Source organism: Capra hircus, chromosome 11, assembly GCF_001704415.2.
Source record: "Capra hircus breed San Clemente chromosome 11, ASM170441v1, whole genome shotgun sequence".
NCBI lineage: Eukaryota > Metazoa > Chordata > Mammalia > Artiodactyla > Bovidae > Capra > Capra hircus.
The window spans coordinates 37597164-37613609 of NC_030818.1; the positions used below are offsets into that span (position 1 = coordinate 37597164).

General features: G+C 39.9%; 2 protein-coding genes across 3 annotated transcripts in view; one reads left to right on the forward strand and one right to left on the reverse strand.

The window, feature by feature from the left end:
* LOC102176133 (prolyl-tRNA synthetase associated domain-containing protein 1) lies at positions 8628–10622 on the forward strand. The gene is made up of 2 exons (XM_013967666.2): positions 8628–9005; positions 10103–10622. Exons 1-2 carry the CDS (start codon positions 8643–8645, stop codon positions 10532–10534), a joined length of 795 nt encoding a protein of 264 aa, XP_013823120.2. The 5' UTR covers positions 8628–8642; the 3' UTR covers positions 10535–10622.
* Positions 12610–16446, reverse strand: part of CCDC88A (coiled-coil domain containing 88A) — a 125433-nt gene continuing 121596 nt past the window's right edge. For both annotated transcript variants that reach the window (XM_005686619.3, XM_005686617.3), the window contains 2 exons: positions 16340–16440; positions 12610–15618 (listed from right to left, as the gene is read on the reverse strand). In XM_005686619.3, coding sequence (XP_005686676.2) covers positions 16376–16440 — 65 coding nt within the window. In that variant the 3' untranslated portion in view covers positions 12610–15618; positions 16340–16375. The remainder of the gene's footprint in view (positions 15619–16339; positions 16441–16446) is intronic.

The following is a 16446-nucleotide window of genomic DNA, read 5'->3' on the forward strand; positions in this document are numbered from 1 at the left end:
GGTCCCTCTCCGGCTTCCGTTGCCGCCGGAAGCGGCTCTACTCGGAATTCAGAAGTCGCTACTTCGGAACAGTAGCTGTAAAGTTTGTTGAAGGCGTACCGGTGTTGCTGTGCGTGGATGAATAATCGCTTTTACAAATCCCTTCCCCTTCCCTGGTGGCTCAGAGGTTAGAGCGTCTGCCTGCAATATGGGAGACCGGGGTTCGATCCCTGGGTCGGGAAGAGTCCCCTGAAGAAGGAAATGGCAACCCATTCCAGTATTCTTGCCTAGAGAATCCCATGGACGGAGGAGCCTGGTGGGCTACAGTCCACGGAGTCGCAAAGAGTCGGACACGACTGAGCGACTTCACTTTCACTTCCTAGAAAGTAAATTACTGCAGTTCTGGGGCCGTGAGTGTCCTCCATGCGTACGCTCAAGGGAAAGTTAAACGGGGAAATGTGGGAGAAATAAGTCCTTAAAACACATACTTCCAAAAAGAGAGAAATGCAAGGGAAAGCGGTGATAGAATTAGTGATGAGGAAGGAGCGCTTTCTCTTTTAAAAGTCGCTTCCTGTGGGTGGCATTTGAAGTGGTAAAGCTAGAGTGGGCCCCAATCCCAGTTCATTCCCAGCGGTGACTCAGGGACCTTTATGTAAACTCCCTGTGCTGCAGTTTTGCAATATGGTAACAATACTGGAGTGGGTAGCCATCCATTCCCTTCTTTAAGGGATCTTTCTGACCCAGAGATCGCACCTGGGTCTCCTGCATTGCAGACAAAGCCCTGGTAATGGTGGTGGTTTCGTCCCTAAGTCGTGTCCAACTCTTGCAATCCCATGGACTGTAGTCTGCCAGGCTCCTCTGTCCACGGGATTCTCAAGCAAGAATACTGGAGTGGGTTGCCATTTCCTTCTCCAAAGGATATTCCCGACCTGGATGTTAAACTCGGGTTTCCTGCATTGCAAGCAGATTTTTTTTTTACCAACTGAGCTATGAGGGAAGCCCCATGGTAATAATAGTAGCTGCTTAGTAAGATAGCAGTAGCAGGAAGGTTCATAAAGTAGCTGGTTCATAAGGGTTTGCTGTTGTGATTATTAGCTTCCTCCCAGAACATTTCCACACCTTGATGGGATGTTGTCTTCTGGCTTGTCACCTTGACCTCAACCGCCACTATTCTCAAGTCTTAAGTATTGTTTTATTTCTGTCCTCAAGGTCTAACACTACCCTAGGCTAATGATGTAGGTATATTAGAGTTTCTTACTGTTATCTGCTTTCTCCCTCCCTAGTGTGGACTCCTAACTCATGCCCTATCCCCCCTAGTGTGGACTCCTAACTCATGCCCTATCCCCCCTAGTGTGGACTCCTAACTCATGCCCTATCCCCCCTAGTGTGGACTCCTAACTCATGCCCTATCTCTTTTTTTGTCTCCCCAGTGTCACCACAAAGATGTGTAGGCAGTGTTGCTGAATGATTGAATGGAAACCTCTGTCTAGAAAATCTTTTTAATGAACCTAACACACTTGAAAACTACTGAAGTGCGTTTCAGTTTGCTATCATTTTACTTACCTTTCACACTCACTGAAGTGCAATTTCTGTAAGAAATTCTTTGCTCTCTCTGCCTTGCCAAATAGTTAAGAAGCAGAAATTGATTGGCAGAACATCAAAGTAATGGTCATACCATTCTCCCCAATATTAGAATGAAAATAACCAATACATTTCTGATCATGAAGATATACATACTAATGTGGAAAATTCAAGCAATACACCGAAACACAGAAAGTGAAAGGAGCAAGGAAGGAAGGAAATGAGGAAGGAAATAGAATGAGGGCAGTTAAACAGGCACCAACCTGAAAAAGTCTAAGCTGGAAACTTCTGAACAACGAAATAATGGAGTATTAGATTATAACTCAAAATAACAAATGAAGGATAGGGAGAAATCCTCCTTATAGAATAATTCCATGTTTATTAACTTCAACTATGAGTTAAAGCATAGTTCCCACCTCCAATCCCTTGGGTGTGGACTGGACTTAATGACTTGCTTCCAAAGAACAGAATATGGAAAGGGAAAAATAGTACCTTCTTAACAGAGAATCTGGGAGACACCACCTTAACCAACTGATCAAGGTAAACATCAGTAATGTCATGTCGACATCACATACCCCCTGAAATAATGTGATAAGGACGCTACATCTCTAATATTTGTCCCCAAAACCCACAACCCTACTACAATCATGGGGGAAACATCAGGCAACCCAAATTAAAGAGCATTCTACAAAATATCTGAGCAGAATTCTTCAAAGTAGTCAAGGTCATGAAAAACAATGAAAGACAAGGAAACTATGACAGATCTGAAGAATAAGGAAATGTAATGACTGAATACAATGTGGGGTCCTGTATAGAGTCCAGGAACACAAAAGCATACTAGTGGAAAAACTTGTGAAATCTAAATAAAATCTGTAGTTTAGTTGATTCTAATACCCCAGTGTTAATTTCTTAATTCTCACAAACGCATCACAATATGTTAACATTAGAGGAAACCGAGTGAAGGACAGTCAGGAACTATCTACTATCTTTGCAAATTAAAATTTATTTGAAAAAACAATTTTGAAAAAATTTTGGTTGCGACACTCAACTTGCGGGATCTTAGCTCCCAAACCAGGGATCAAACCCGAGGCCCCAGCAGTGAAAGCCCAGAGTCCCAACCACTGGATCACCAGGGAATTCCCTAAAAAGATTTCTTTATAAATTTTCCCCCTTTGTAAAATAGTTCAGTCACCTGTATTTATCAGATACTACCCTCTCCTGGGCTTTCCTGGTGGCTCAGTGGCAAAGAATCCGCCTGCCAATGCAGCAGACGGGTTTGATCCCTGGGTTGGGAAGATCCCCTGGAGAAGGAAATGGCAACCCACTCCAGTATTCTTGCCTGGAAAATCCCATGAATAGAGGAGCCTGGCGGGCCACACTCCATAGTGTCACAAAGAGTTGGACATGACTTAGCAACTAAACAAACCCCTCTCCCAGCATCATGACATTTCATATTCAAGTTCTGTGACTAGATGTCTAGCTCAAGTTCATGTTGATAATTTTGATTTAATGTCTCATGTTCTTTCCAATGTAAATTTGAGACTGTATTTGCTTTAAGGACAAGGGACCATGCAAAGGATAACATTTCTTTTCTATTTAATACAATGCTGACATATATGTTTGATAAATAAATATGCATGAACTTGGGTTAGGATAGTTTCTAAACAGTGATATAAGATTCTTTTACCATAGATTTAGCTCCATTTTATAATAAAAATCTTTGGTTGTAAGACTTGTTTGGAGCAGGATACCCGGTCATCACACCACAGGTAGACTGTAATTAGGGCGTCCCTGGTGGTTCAGACAGTAAAGAATCTGCCTGCAATGCAAAAGACCTGGGTTCAGTCCCTGGGTTGGGAAGATTCCCTGGAGAAGGGCATTGCAACACATTCCAGTATTCTTGCCTGGAATCCTCATGAACAGAGGAGCCTGGCGGGTTACAGCCCATGGGGTTACCAAAAGTCAGACATGACTGAGTGACTAAGCACAGCACATAGCACAGAATATAATTAAGAGAACATTAGTGTAGACCAGGAGAGATGATAGTAATTTGGGGTAGAGTGATGGAAGTGGTTAGAGTAGAAGGATTTAAGAAACTGAATTGTGATGGATTGTCAGTGGGGCGGGGGGAGGGCTTCACACCTTGCATAACTGATGGATGGCAGTTCATTTCTAAAGAGATTTCCAGGTCAGAACACCTTCCTTGTCTAGACAATGTGGTGGATGGCATTATCAATTTTCCTCTTTGTGTTTCTCTTTTGTAGCTGTCATGCAGACCTTATTCTGGTTAATTGTTTCCTTACTTTTGTACATGGCTCATATTTCTTTTTTAAAAAAACTTTATTTGTTTTGGGGTATAGCCGATTAACAAACGATGTTATGATAATTTCAGGTGAATGGTAAAGGGACTCAGACATACATATACATGTACCCATTCTCACCCAAACTCCCCTCTCATCTAGGCTGCCACACAACACTGAGCAGAGTTTCCTGTGCTATACAATAGGTCCTTGTTGGTTATCCATTTTAAACATAGCAGTGTGTACATGTTCATTCCAAACTCCCTGACTGTCCCTGCTCTCCCCCAGCAACCATAAGCTTGATCTCAAGGTCTGTGAATCTGTTTCTATTTTGTTAAGTTCATTTGTATCCTTTCTTTTTAGATTCCACATATAATAGATGTCATATTTTTTCTTCTCTTACTCCACTCAGTATGACACTCTCTATGGAACAACAGACTGGTTGCAAATAGGTAAAGGAGTACGTCAAGGCTGTATATTGTCACCATGCTTATTTAACTTATATGCAGAGTACATCATGAGAAATGCTGGGCTGGAGGAAGCACAAGTTGGAATCAAGATTGCCAGGAGAAATATCAATAACCTGAGATATGTAGATGACACCACCCTTATGGCAGAAAGTGAAGAAGAACTAAAGAGCCTCTTGATGAAAGTGAAAGAGGAGAGTGAAAAAGTTGGCTTAAAGCTCAACATTCAGAAAACGAAGATCATGGCACCTGGTCCCATTACTTCATGGCAAATAGATGGGGAAACAGTGGCTGACTTTATTTCGGGGGCCTCCAAAATCACTGCAGATGGTGATTGCAGCCATGAAATTAAAAGACGCTTACTCCTTGGAAGGAAAGTTATGACCAACCTAGACAGCATATTCAAAAGCAGAGATATTACTTTGTCAACAAAGGTCTGTCTAGTCAAGGCTATGGTTTTTGAAGTCATCATGTATGGATGTGAGTTGGACTATAAAGAAAGCTGAGTGCCGAAGAATTGATGCTTTTGATCTGTGGTGTTGGAAAAAGACTCTTGAGAGTCCCTTGGACTGCAAGGAGATCCAACCAGTCCATCCTAAAGATCAGTCCTGGGTGTTCTTTGGGAGGAGTGATGCTAAAGCTGAAACTCCGATACTTTGGCCACCTGATGCGAAGAGCTGACTCATTGGAATAGACCCCGATGCTGGGAAAGATTGAGGGCAGGAGAAGGGGACGACAGAGGATGAGATGGTTGGATGGCATCACCGACTCAATGGATATGGGTTTGGGTGGATTCTGGGAGTTGGTGATGGACAGGGAAGCCTGGCGTGCTGCAGTTCATGGCGTCGCAAAGAGTTAGACACGACTGAGCGACTGAACTGAACTGATGTCCAGCCATGTTGCTGCAATATGGCATTATTTCATTCTTTTTAACAGCTGAGTAATATTCCATTTTATGTATATACATCTTCTTTATCCATTTCTCCATCAATGGACATTTACATTGCTTCCATTTCTTGGTTACTGCAAACAGTGCAGCAATGAACATTGGGGTACATGTATCTTTTGGATCATGTTTTTCTCCAGATATGTGCCCATGAGTGGGACTGCACGGTCATATGGTAGATCTGTTTTTAGTTTTTTAAGAAACCTCCATATTGTGCTCCGTAGTGGCTGTACCAATTTACATTCCCACAAACAGTGCTGGAAGCTTCTCTCCTCGTCACATCCCCTCTAGCATTTGTTTGTGGATTCTTTGATGATAGCCATTCTGGCTTGTGATTCACATTTCTTAGCTACAATTCTTCTTAGATTTCAATTCTTCTTTTCCCCTTCTTTCAATGCTCAGGTCTCCATGATTGAATTTGGGTGTTCTTGAAAGTCTTCAAATATTTAAGGACAATAATTTGGGATATGCCACATCTTCGTATATGTGGTCCTTGGTATTCTTATGCTTTCCATTTTTATTCTGAGAGAGCGTAGTGAAAAAAATAAGCCTAACCATATCTTATATACCAAAGTAAAATTTAAATATTAATGAGTTGAGTATTTCTAAGAAAATAAAAAAAAGATTGCATATTCTATTGGTAGAGGTTAGCTTTCTATACCTAGATCAGATTAACTTAAAAAAAAAACACATTTGGTTACACAAAAATAAGTAACATCTGTAGGTAAAACCAAACTAAAAAAAAAAAATCCCCTCTTGTGAATTCCCTGGCAGTCCTGTGGTTAGGAGTCTGGGCTTTCACTGCCAGGTGCCCCAGTCTGATCCTTGGTTGGGGAACTATGATCTCTGAAAGGTATATGGTGGTGGTGGTGGGGGGGAAACCTCTTCTTTAATGGAAAAAGTATATATGATATTTGGAGTATATAGGACAATGAAAGATACACAACTTGATTATTTAAAGAGCTCACGTAAACCAATGTGAAAGCCATTAACATTCACTCCATAGCTAAATGAGCCAAGACAGAAATGAAACTAACTCACAAATGGGGAAATAAAATAATAAACATAGAAAAAATGTTCTGAGTGATCCCTTTCTCCTTATCTAAGTTTTCTAAATACTCTTTAATGTGGTACATTTCTTTTGCTGTTGATCTGAATTTAGGTGGCCACGGGCAGATGCCTGTTGATTCCATAATCAAGTATCAAAGAACTGGATGGACTGTTTGAAGGAAGACATGGCATAATAATTTTAAGAGGTTGGTTAAACTGAGACCTTTTAAAAGTGCACTGTCCAAGGCTAATTCTGGGTGAATTATGAAGTTGGCTCTGATTTTCTCTTTCACAGCTGCCTCTGAGGCTGTCCTGTGGGGGAGGACTCAAATATAGTCCACCTTTGGTATCCAAGGGGTGTTAGTTCCAGGGATCCTCCACAGATGCCAAAATTTGTAGATGCTGAAGTTCCTTATATAAAATGGTGCAATTTTGCATATGACCTATACACATCCTCCTGTATACTTTAAATAATCTCTAAATAATATCTAATACATTGTAACTATGTAAACAATTGCTAGTGTGTGGGAAATTCAAGTTTTGGCTTTTGGAACTTACTAGAATTTTTTTTTTTTCCCCATCTGTTGTTACTTGAATTCATGGATTCAGACCTGTGCATATGGCAAGACAACTGAACTTTGCAGTATCTTCTTAAGAGCATTCTTCGCCAGGCCTTCCATTTGCACCCCAGAGATGACCTAAATATATTCCTACCAGAGTTAAATGTCCCTAGGAATAGCTATGATTTAGCTCAGATTCTATTACTGAATTGGTCTACTTGGCTTGTGCTGGGGTTCTAGCCCCAGCCATGAACCCTTGTCCCAGTCAGGAAGGTTCTTTTCCTGAACAGATTTGCACAGCCAATAATAAATCCTATGCTAAGACTGGAACAGCACAAGCTTTATTCAATGGCTAAAGAATGGAGAATCTTGTGTACAAATCAACCTAATTCAAGGGGAGACACTATTTATATAGGAGGGTGGAGATAGAAGGGAGGGAATTGGAAAGAGTGAGAGGAATATTCATGACTTACCTGAGAAGAGAAGTGTGGTTTGGACCTGGCACTGATATAACTCTTTTTCGGTCTTTGTAACCCTTTTCTAGAGGAGATCAGCCCTGGGATTTCTTTGGAAGGAATGATGCTAAAGCTGAAACTCCAGTACTTTGGCCACCTCACGTGAAGAGTTGACTCATTGGAAAAGACTCTGATGCTGGGAGGGATTAGGGGAAGGAGGAGAAGAGGACGACAGAGGATGAGATGGCTGGATGGCATCACTGACTTGATGGACGTGAGTCTGAGTGAACTCTGGGAGTTGGTGATGGACAGGGAGGCCTGGCGTGCTGCGATTCATGGGGTCACAAAGAGTCGGACACCACTGAGCGACTGAACTGAATCCTTTTCTGGTGGTTGTCATGGCAACTGTCAACTGTCACTGCACTTATGGGTGTATCATTTAGCATGCACTGACTATATAATGAGGCTCTAGGTCTACTGGAAGTTAAATCTTCAACCATCTAGTGCCTAATTGGATCTAACCAGTCCCTGGTTTTTGCTTTGCAGCTCCCTCCCAAAACTTCAGATAAGAGCAACTGGTTTCCATTCAAGAGAGGGGTAGGGGTATGATTCTGGGGCAACAGTTTTGGTAACAATTGGAAGCTTAATCTAAACTCATAAATGAAACTCTAGTGGAATTTCAGGCCTCATTCAAGGTGGGGAGTGAGGGTTTTGCAGGATAGTGGAAAACACTCCACCAAGAGGCAGGAAAAAATGCCTCTGAAAAAGGTAGTCAAAAGGATAGAGATTCTGGCTCTTTCTCTCCTTGTTGGTCCACAACCTTAGGAAGTTTTCCAGGTGAAACCGCTGTGCGCGCACACACACCCAGAGACCCCACCCTCCACCCCAGAAGGGCAAGGAAAGACTGAAGAGGCGGGGCATTCCTCATTGGTAGGTGGCAGTTTTAATAATATTCAAAGGAACTTATATTGGTGGTTTGTCTTGGGCATCCACCTGCCAGCATCTTAAGAATTTATCTAGAGGCCTTAAGGGGCGAAAGGGGCCTCACTTACCTAAAAAGTCCAGGTTTCAATGACACATTACTCTCTCAAGGCTGCATCCTTCAAGTAGCACCTAGCTCAGAACAGTGGGTAGTATGTACATTCCAAGGGCAGAAGGGATAAGGAGACTGCCTCAGTCTGCTTCCTGGGTAAACCCGAGACCACATACAATGAATCACTCCCTCAACATTCCTTGAGTTGAGTTGTTAGGTTTAAATCTATTTAAATGGAAGACAAGCTGGATCTAGGGAACCTGCGGCGGGTATGGAGTGGGCTGTGAGAACGCAGGCGCCTCCCTCTTGCGGGACGCGGGTTAAGGACACTGCATGTCAGGGGCAGGATGTCCTTGCGGACTCGGACGAACCTCAGGAACAAACGGTAGATGTCGAGCGAACACGGTACGACCTCGCCTCCAGAAAACGCGGGCGCTGGACTTCCAGCACCGCCCCTGTCCCTCCAGGAACTTCCGCCTCGGCCTGCAGTGGGCGGTCCGCGGGAAGCCACGCCCAGTTCCGCGTCTCTCGCCGCCGCCACGAGGACAGCATGGCAGGCGCCGAGTTGCGGGCGGCGCTGGAGCAGCGGCTCGCCGCCCTGGCCATCCGCACAGAGGTCGTGGAGCACCCGGAGGTGAGACGCTCCCCCAGGACCACCCCGGGAGGAAGTGGGCTCTACTGCAGCGTCTGCGAGGCGAAGCCGCTGAGACTAGACGTCCTGGGGGGTCACTGTAAAGTCCGTTCCTAAGGCATTTCCCGGAATCCAGAGTAGAGAGGGATCTGAATGCACCACCGAGTGCATCTCCACTTGGGACTCTGCTGTTATTATGAAAAAACCTGTTTTCCTTTTGGAGCGATTTTTTTTTTTTTTAATTTGGGGAACTAGCGCAACATATTGAGAACTTGTGCATCTCAAACTGGCCTGGGTATGTAAGTTGCCAAGCAGTAAAACGTTTCTGCAGTGGCTATGACGCATGCGGGACACCAGGGTTAGAGTTTGGTTTTTTTTTTTAACGATTCAGTTGATTGATGGAGACTTTTTGTTTCTGCAAGTACCTCACGTAGCCAGTATATAACCTGACTGTTGGGAGGACATAGTTTTTGCCTAACTCTTTGAGTAACAGCTCCTGATAACTAGCTAGATACGGTGATAGTCTTCAAAGGGTAGAGAAATTCATCATAACTATTTTCTTTGACTCTTTTGCCTCGATACTCTCTCCCTTTTTACTGTGCATATTGCCAGCGTTTCTGATATTCTTTTTATACTAGTCCAGGCTCTCATTTCCTGCCCTCACTCCCTCTCTGTAGTTATATTTTATAGAGTAGAGGTTGTATTATGATCTGGATGGAATGCCAAGGAATAGGAGTCTGGGCTGCTATAAACTCCCCCCCCCCGCCCCTTTTTATTGGAGTATAGTTGATTTACAGTGTTGTGAGGGCTGCTATAAACTCGACTAAAAGTCTAAAGGAAAAACAAAAATAGCATTTTAGAAATGTGAAGGTTTAGCCAGCATATTGCAATGGAGAATTGGCCAAAGAGAAACTACTTGAGGTCCAAGATGAGATATAATTATTTGATAATAGGCTGGGAATCGGTTGCTACCAGTGATATCCTGGACACCGAGTACTCCCTAACCACGCTGTTTAGACCCAGCAAGCAATGTATATATAACTGTATGTTTGCAGTGTACATGCATGTTATTTTAAAAGTTCTCATGTGGTATTTTACAGGTGTTTTCAGTTGAAGAAATGATGCCTCATATCCAGCATTTGAAAGGAGCACACAGTAAGAACTTATTTCTTAAGGACAAAAAGAAAAAAGGCTATTGGCTGGTGACAGTTCTTCATGATAGACAAATTAATTTAAATGATCTCGCCAAGCAGTTAGGTGTTGGGAGTGGAAACCTGCGGTTTGCCGATGAAGCAGCCATGCTAGAAAAACTGAAAGTTGGCCAAGGTTGTGCCACCCCATTGGCACTCTTCTGTGATGATGGAGATGTGACGTTTGTTCTGGATTCTGCCTTTTTGGAAGGTGGACATGAAAAGGTGTACTTTCATCCAATGACCAATACTGCAACCATGGGATTGAGCCCTGAAGACTTTCTCACATTTGTGAAGAACACAGGACATGATCCCATAATACTAAACTTTGATAAAAACTAACTGGGCTAAAGTTCAGAGTATTTGTTTCTGAAAGCTGTTTTTCTTACTTGTAATTATAAGCAGCATTAAAAGTGGGAAGATATATCTAGCACTCGGTTTGGTGACTACCTGAACTATTGAAAAACTATCTCATCTTAAAGTTTTTCTTTTTTTAAATATATTGAGGTAGCTTTAGTCAGGCCAGAGGTTCCACCCTCCCCATCCCCATGACTACTTGTTACAAGAATGCCTTCATTAACATCAGGAGTTCCCTGGTTACTGTGTGGTTAGGAATCCAGGCTTTCACTGCCTGGCCCAGGTTCAGTGCCTAGTCACAGGAACTGAGATTCCCGCACGCAGCAGGGTGGCCAAAAAAGAATAAATTAACATCAAAACTAAGATTATTTATCTAAGATTAACTGTCTTACATCTTATTTATTATACTTGGAAAAAAGCAAGTTTCAAAAATAGCATATGTAAAATTACACATGTGATAGTGACATACAGGAGAAAAAATAAAAAATAATATGGGAAGACATTAAATTGTAAATAGTGGTTATCTCGAGGGAATGAGGATTAAGGAATAAGAATTTCCCAGCAGTATAATTAAACAAGGGGGCAAGGGAAAACCTTTCTGTTACCGAGTGTTTGTTTTTAAACCAATGCTTTTTTTTCCCCAGTGAAAATATAAGCTAATTTTTAAAATAAAATTCTATCGTTACAATATCTTAATCTAGAAAAACCCTCAAAGTAGGGATAGAAAATATGCCGTAATCATTATACTAATGAAATTACATTTTAACTCAGGAGCAGAACATACAGAGGCCATTAAGGATTTGTTTGGTCTTTGTTCAGAGGTTAGAAATTTGAACATGCTTGAACAAGTTTCTGTCCTTTAGGCTATATTAAATTTACTCATTTTTCAATTACGCATCTAAAAAGTGTAAGATAAATTTTATACACATATAAACGAAAACGTGTAAGAACCCAGGATTAGGTATTGTCAGTTGCCATATAGAAGCTAGTTCAAAAACAGTGAGGAAAATTAATGTATTTTTTCACCTCTCTTAAACTCAAATAAGACCCTAATTGAGGGTCTGAGTAGGCTACAAAACAGCCTAGAGGACTTAGGAAAATTCTCATTTCCTCTAGTACAATCGGATATTTGAGAGATAAAATGTTTCTTCCTAAGGTTGAAGATGCAGTAATTGCTTCCGGTAGAGAAACCGTTTTTAATTTGTACCGATTTGCATTTCTGAAAGGCAAAGGTAAAAACCTGTCATTTTTCAATATATGTGGTTAGAGACTACAAGTCTACTGATGGCAGAATTTTTATAAACTATAGATGAGTGAGTTAGTAAGAAATATCTTCCATCAATGATAACATTCTGAGATGCTACACTGGTTTTTTGCCTACTCGGTATTATGTCTCTAAGAAAGAGGAAATTTAGGTTGCTTTGAATATAAAATGAAGGTTTACTGAATAGAATCAAAGACACTGAGGACCTCAGCAAACTGGTCTGTCTTCCTCACCTTAGAGTGAAAATAGGCCCAGAAAGACTGACCTGCCCAATGACACAAGTCAAGTTGCCATCTCTTAACATTATGCCTCCCAAAGTCTACGTGAAAATGGAAAGAGACTGATGTGTACAGTCTGTTATTATAATGACACTTCTGGGATTGACAAAACTAATAGATTCTTCTCTTTCTCCCCAAACCTCTAATACTCATCCCAAAGTGATTAGAACAGAGATAAACAAGATTATGTCTGAAAATTGATTTTCTAGGGCAAAGAGAAAGGAAAGAATAATACTTGGTTAAATTATATGTTATGATTGCTAACCACTTGTTATAAAAATCATATCAGTTTGACAAGTGAATGTTAAACCAACTTAATTTTTTTAGGAGAAATAAAAGTTAAAAACTAAAATGAAAAAATGTTTTTGAAAAACGATCAGCCAAATGATGGTGTCTTTTTTGTTATGAACTGGGTTTTTTGCTATCAACTGTGGCTTTAATATAGCCAAGTAATAAACATTTTGCCATTTAACTCCAGATTTCTCAGTAGCATTACTTTAAAGGAAATGTTACAGCTCTTGTATTATTTGATTTGGTATTTAATAACAGTTATAAGTACAATGGCAAACATTGAAAGAGAGAACCCTTAGAAAAGAAAGACAATTTAAAATCAGGTTTTGTTAAAGGGTGTTATAAGTGCAACTTTATCCATAAGCATTCCTTTTAAGGCATTTTCACTGTTGTCCAAATATCTCAACTTGTACATCAAGGTTTATATTATAAAATGGGCTCCGTCTGTATTATTCATTCAAGGCTTAAAGAAAAAAACATATCTCAGGACTAAGAGTAGCAGAAAAAAAAAACACAAAACTTCACTTTTCTCATAAAAAGTAACTTAAAGTACAAAAGTTATTTAGCATACATTATTACTCCTCATTGTAATTCCAGATTTGGTACAATATCTTTTTCACTTCCTGACATAAACTGTTAAGACAGTACAGGCTGTAATAATATTTATTTGTGAGGTGGCTGCAATTCTGTAATACGCACAGTGATTTTTAAATAGGCTCTTACCATGCCTTGCATGAAAGGTGCTACATACAAACCTGTTTCGTGAACTCTTTGGTAACCACCAGTTCAAAAACTTGGACCGAACATTTCCACATTGCCAGATCTCAAGCACTTTATCGGAGCTCTGGGCCGAACCTATTACCCTGTATATAAATTCTTTTAGTTTCCAAGGGGGATTAGAGCTGTATAATTAAAATCATGTCAGGCGCCAGTCAGGAAAGTGGCCCCAGTTATTGTACTTTCTAGTTGGCTACATGGTTTCGTTTGGCAGAAGTAGTTTATCTAAAGGAAAAGCATGACTTCCTACTAAGTTTGCTTCTGATGCTATCTTTTGGAAATGGTAAAACACTCATGTGGTCATTTAGTCCTTTCTTGAAACGGTATGAGAAAGGTGACGAATGTGATTTGAGAATATGCCTACTTTTTGCAGTCTCAGGTGTTCTTGGTCGTCTTGCTGCATTTTCTGAGTCAGCCCTTTACAGGCGACCCTTAAGCATTTTCTAACTGAAGCAATAATGTGTTGCTTCAGTCAGCAGGGTCTCTGTTTTAGGATATTAGTGTCCTGGAGAGATCAAGCTGTGGTGCCACACACCCTCACTGGACTACCTCCTACTCATTAAATTTCAACTTGAAGCAAATGTCCTGGGATGTGTCCTAGTTGTGCAAATTAGATGCTAGTTAATATAAATCTAAGTTACACACTTACTGTATTTAGCTAAAACATAATTTCTATATTTACTCTCAATTTATCCACCTAAAAATGAATTTACAGTTTTTACATGCAGACGTCTCTAGACTGCCACAATGCCCATTATCAGTCTGATACTTGAATCTAGGAAATCATGATGGAGACATGTTTCACAGTCTAGAGAATAGGTTTTAAATATGTCTGTTGTGCAATATTTGTATCTTAGTAAGAATCCTTTGTATTTATATTTACATAGCACCTTTCATCCAAGAATTTAAAAGTGATTTAACTTTACAGCATTATTTGGTGGCAAAACCTAACTTCCATTTCAGTTTCAACTATACATGCCATATTTCTTTTCATTAATGGTCTTTCTGAAAGTAGACTATCTTCTGAAAGTAGAACACAACACTGTTACTGGCCTACCAAAAAGAGGGGAAAAAAAGAGAAGGGCATGAGGAAGGAGGGGGAGAGGGAGACACATTTTTCATGGCTACTAGGTTAGTGATGAAACACACAATTCATAAACCACACACTATGGAATTATTCCAAAAAGATTTTTAGAGCTGGTAGTGAGAGCCTAAGAAGTACATTGTTAAAATTAAAAAATCAGTATCTTTCTCATTTCAGACCTTTAAGATTATTCATATATTTATGTTAAATAATGAATTTGCATTAATATATATCAATGCAATTTTTGATTGCATAAGAAAATAAAACTGTGATAGAAAATTGGAACTACAAAAAAATTGATGTTTCCCTGGGTTAACTAAATTTACTTTTTTGTGCTTCTTTCAAATGTAAAACAAATGCATACAAATATTTCAGAAGTACTGATAACAGTTACCAACTTTAATGTAGTCTTATAAAGGACAAAACCAAAAATTCTTATTAATAAGTGATAACCTTAATAATAAATGAGTTCCTGGCAAAATGCGGATCGTAGTAAATTATTTACATTATTTTTGCCATAAGAAAACTTCTTAAGCAACAGTCAGCTCTCAAGTTAAAAAAAACGTACATACATAACCCAACACTAAAGAAGGGAAGTGAGTTCAAACACAATAGCTTTATCTTGGGAATGTCTTTTTCTAGAAAACCACCTTACTAAAAAAAAGTTTCAGAAAAACACGTTCTAATTACCTTGGATCCATGTGTGAATGAATTACTTAGTGTTCCTTAGCAGGGAATATGGAAATATTCATATCACTGTAAATTTTTTTTATAACTCCTATCATGGATTTTTCAGTTATTTCATAAACTGAGTTTCTTTTGCAGTGCATCAAAATAGTCGGCTTAAAAATAAGAGAATACCAACACATGCAGTCTGCTAACCAAATAAGGCTCTGACATGCCTAAACAATGTTCTCTGTATCTTGATATATAGTACATTCCACAGCATACTACAGCATTTAATTTAGGTTTACACAACTAAATATAAATGGCTAGACTTAGGCTAATACTTAGCAGAAGCATTAAGCAAACATGGATAAATTCATAAACAAATGATGAAAGAAGTATATTCTTGGAGTACTTCTTGAACCCTTAAAACACTTGGTCCTTAGCGAGAGAACATGCTTTATTCAGTAGATTTTAAAAGTACAATGTACATAATAAGTCACAAAAACCTTCTAAAAATTTTGGCAGTTGACTCCAGTAGTACTCCTTGATTCAAGGAAGGAATGAAGGTTTGTATTTCTTTCCTGCTCTAGTCACGAAGGATTGTTAAGTCTCCTTAAAGATTTTAAAAAATGATTCCTATAGTTGGGTGTCTTGTTACTTCAGAAATAAAGGCTTCATACTGAGAAACTGAAGGACACTTTTCTCTCTGTATTTAGTTGGAAAGTAGAAAGAAAGAAAATATAAGAAAAGTTTGAAGATAAGAGATATAACATACAGAGCAACCACTAAAAGAACAGCATGCACTAGGTACTTTTACAGGGGTAAGAGTGACAGAGAGTCAGAGAATTTGTCTAAGCAGCTCTTCGTAAAAAAGACATTTAATTTCTTCTCCTCAATTACCAAGAACATTGCACAGAAGTTACATTCCTACCAGAAAGATTTTAAACTGAAGAAATAATTTCTAAAACATTATTCATTAGTAAAATCAAATTTAAATTGAGGGGAAAAAATATTTTTAAAGATTGTTTTCCTGCACTAAAGGGCTTCCCGGGTAGCTCAAATGGTAAAGAATCTGCCTGCAATGCGGGAGACCCGGGTTTGATCCTATGTTGGGACGATCCCCTAGAGAAGGGCATGGCAACCCATTCCAGTATTCTTGCCTGGAAGATTCCACGGACAGAGGAGCCTGGTGGGCTACAGTCCATGGGGTCGCAAAGAGTCGGACATAACAAAGCGTGCACTGATGGCCAAACGCTCTGAGGAATCATGTAATTTTGATTTACTTACTAATCAGACACACAGAAAATCATGAATTAAGCAAGCAATATTTACATCTGTTAATGCAATGTGCACTTGTTCTTATACTTAATGCAGTTAGTTTGTACAAATGAGATTAATCTCATTTACAGTTTAAGCAAGAAACTCACCACTTGGCCCACATGTCATGTAGTGGGGTTATAGAATTAGGAGCTTTGTTGTTCCCTAGACCTGCTTTTTGAATTTCTGTTTTCTTGTACTTTGTCCACATCTGCAG

What these genes read in the sequence shown, in the direction of transcription:
- LOC102176133 (XM_013967666.2), top strand. Translation starts at nt 8,643, where the DNA reads ATGGAGTGGGCTGTGAGAACGCAGGCGCCTCCCTCTTGCGGGACGCGG. An exon ending in AGGTCGTGGAGCACCCGGAG is followed by an intron (nt 9,006 to 10,102) that starts GTGAGACGCTCC and finishes GGTATTTTACAG; the next exon opens with GTGTTTTCAGTTGAAGAAAT.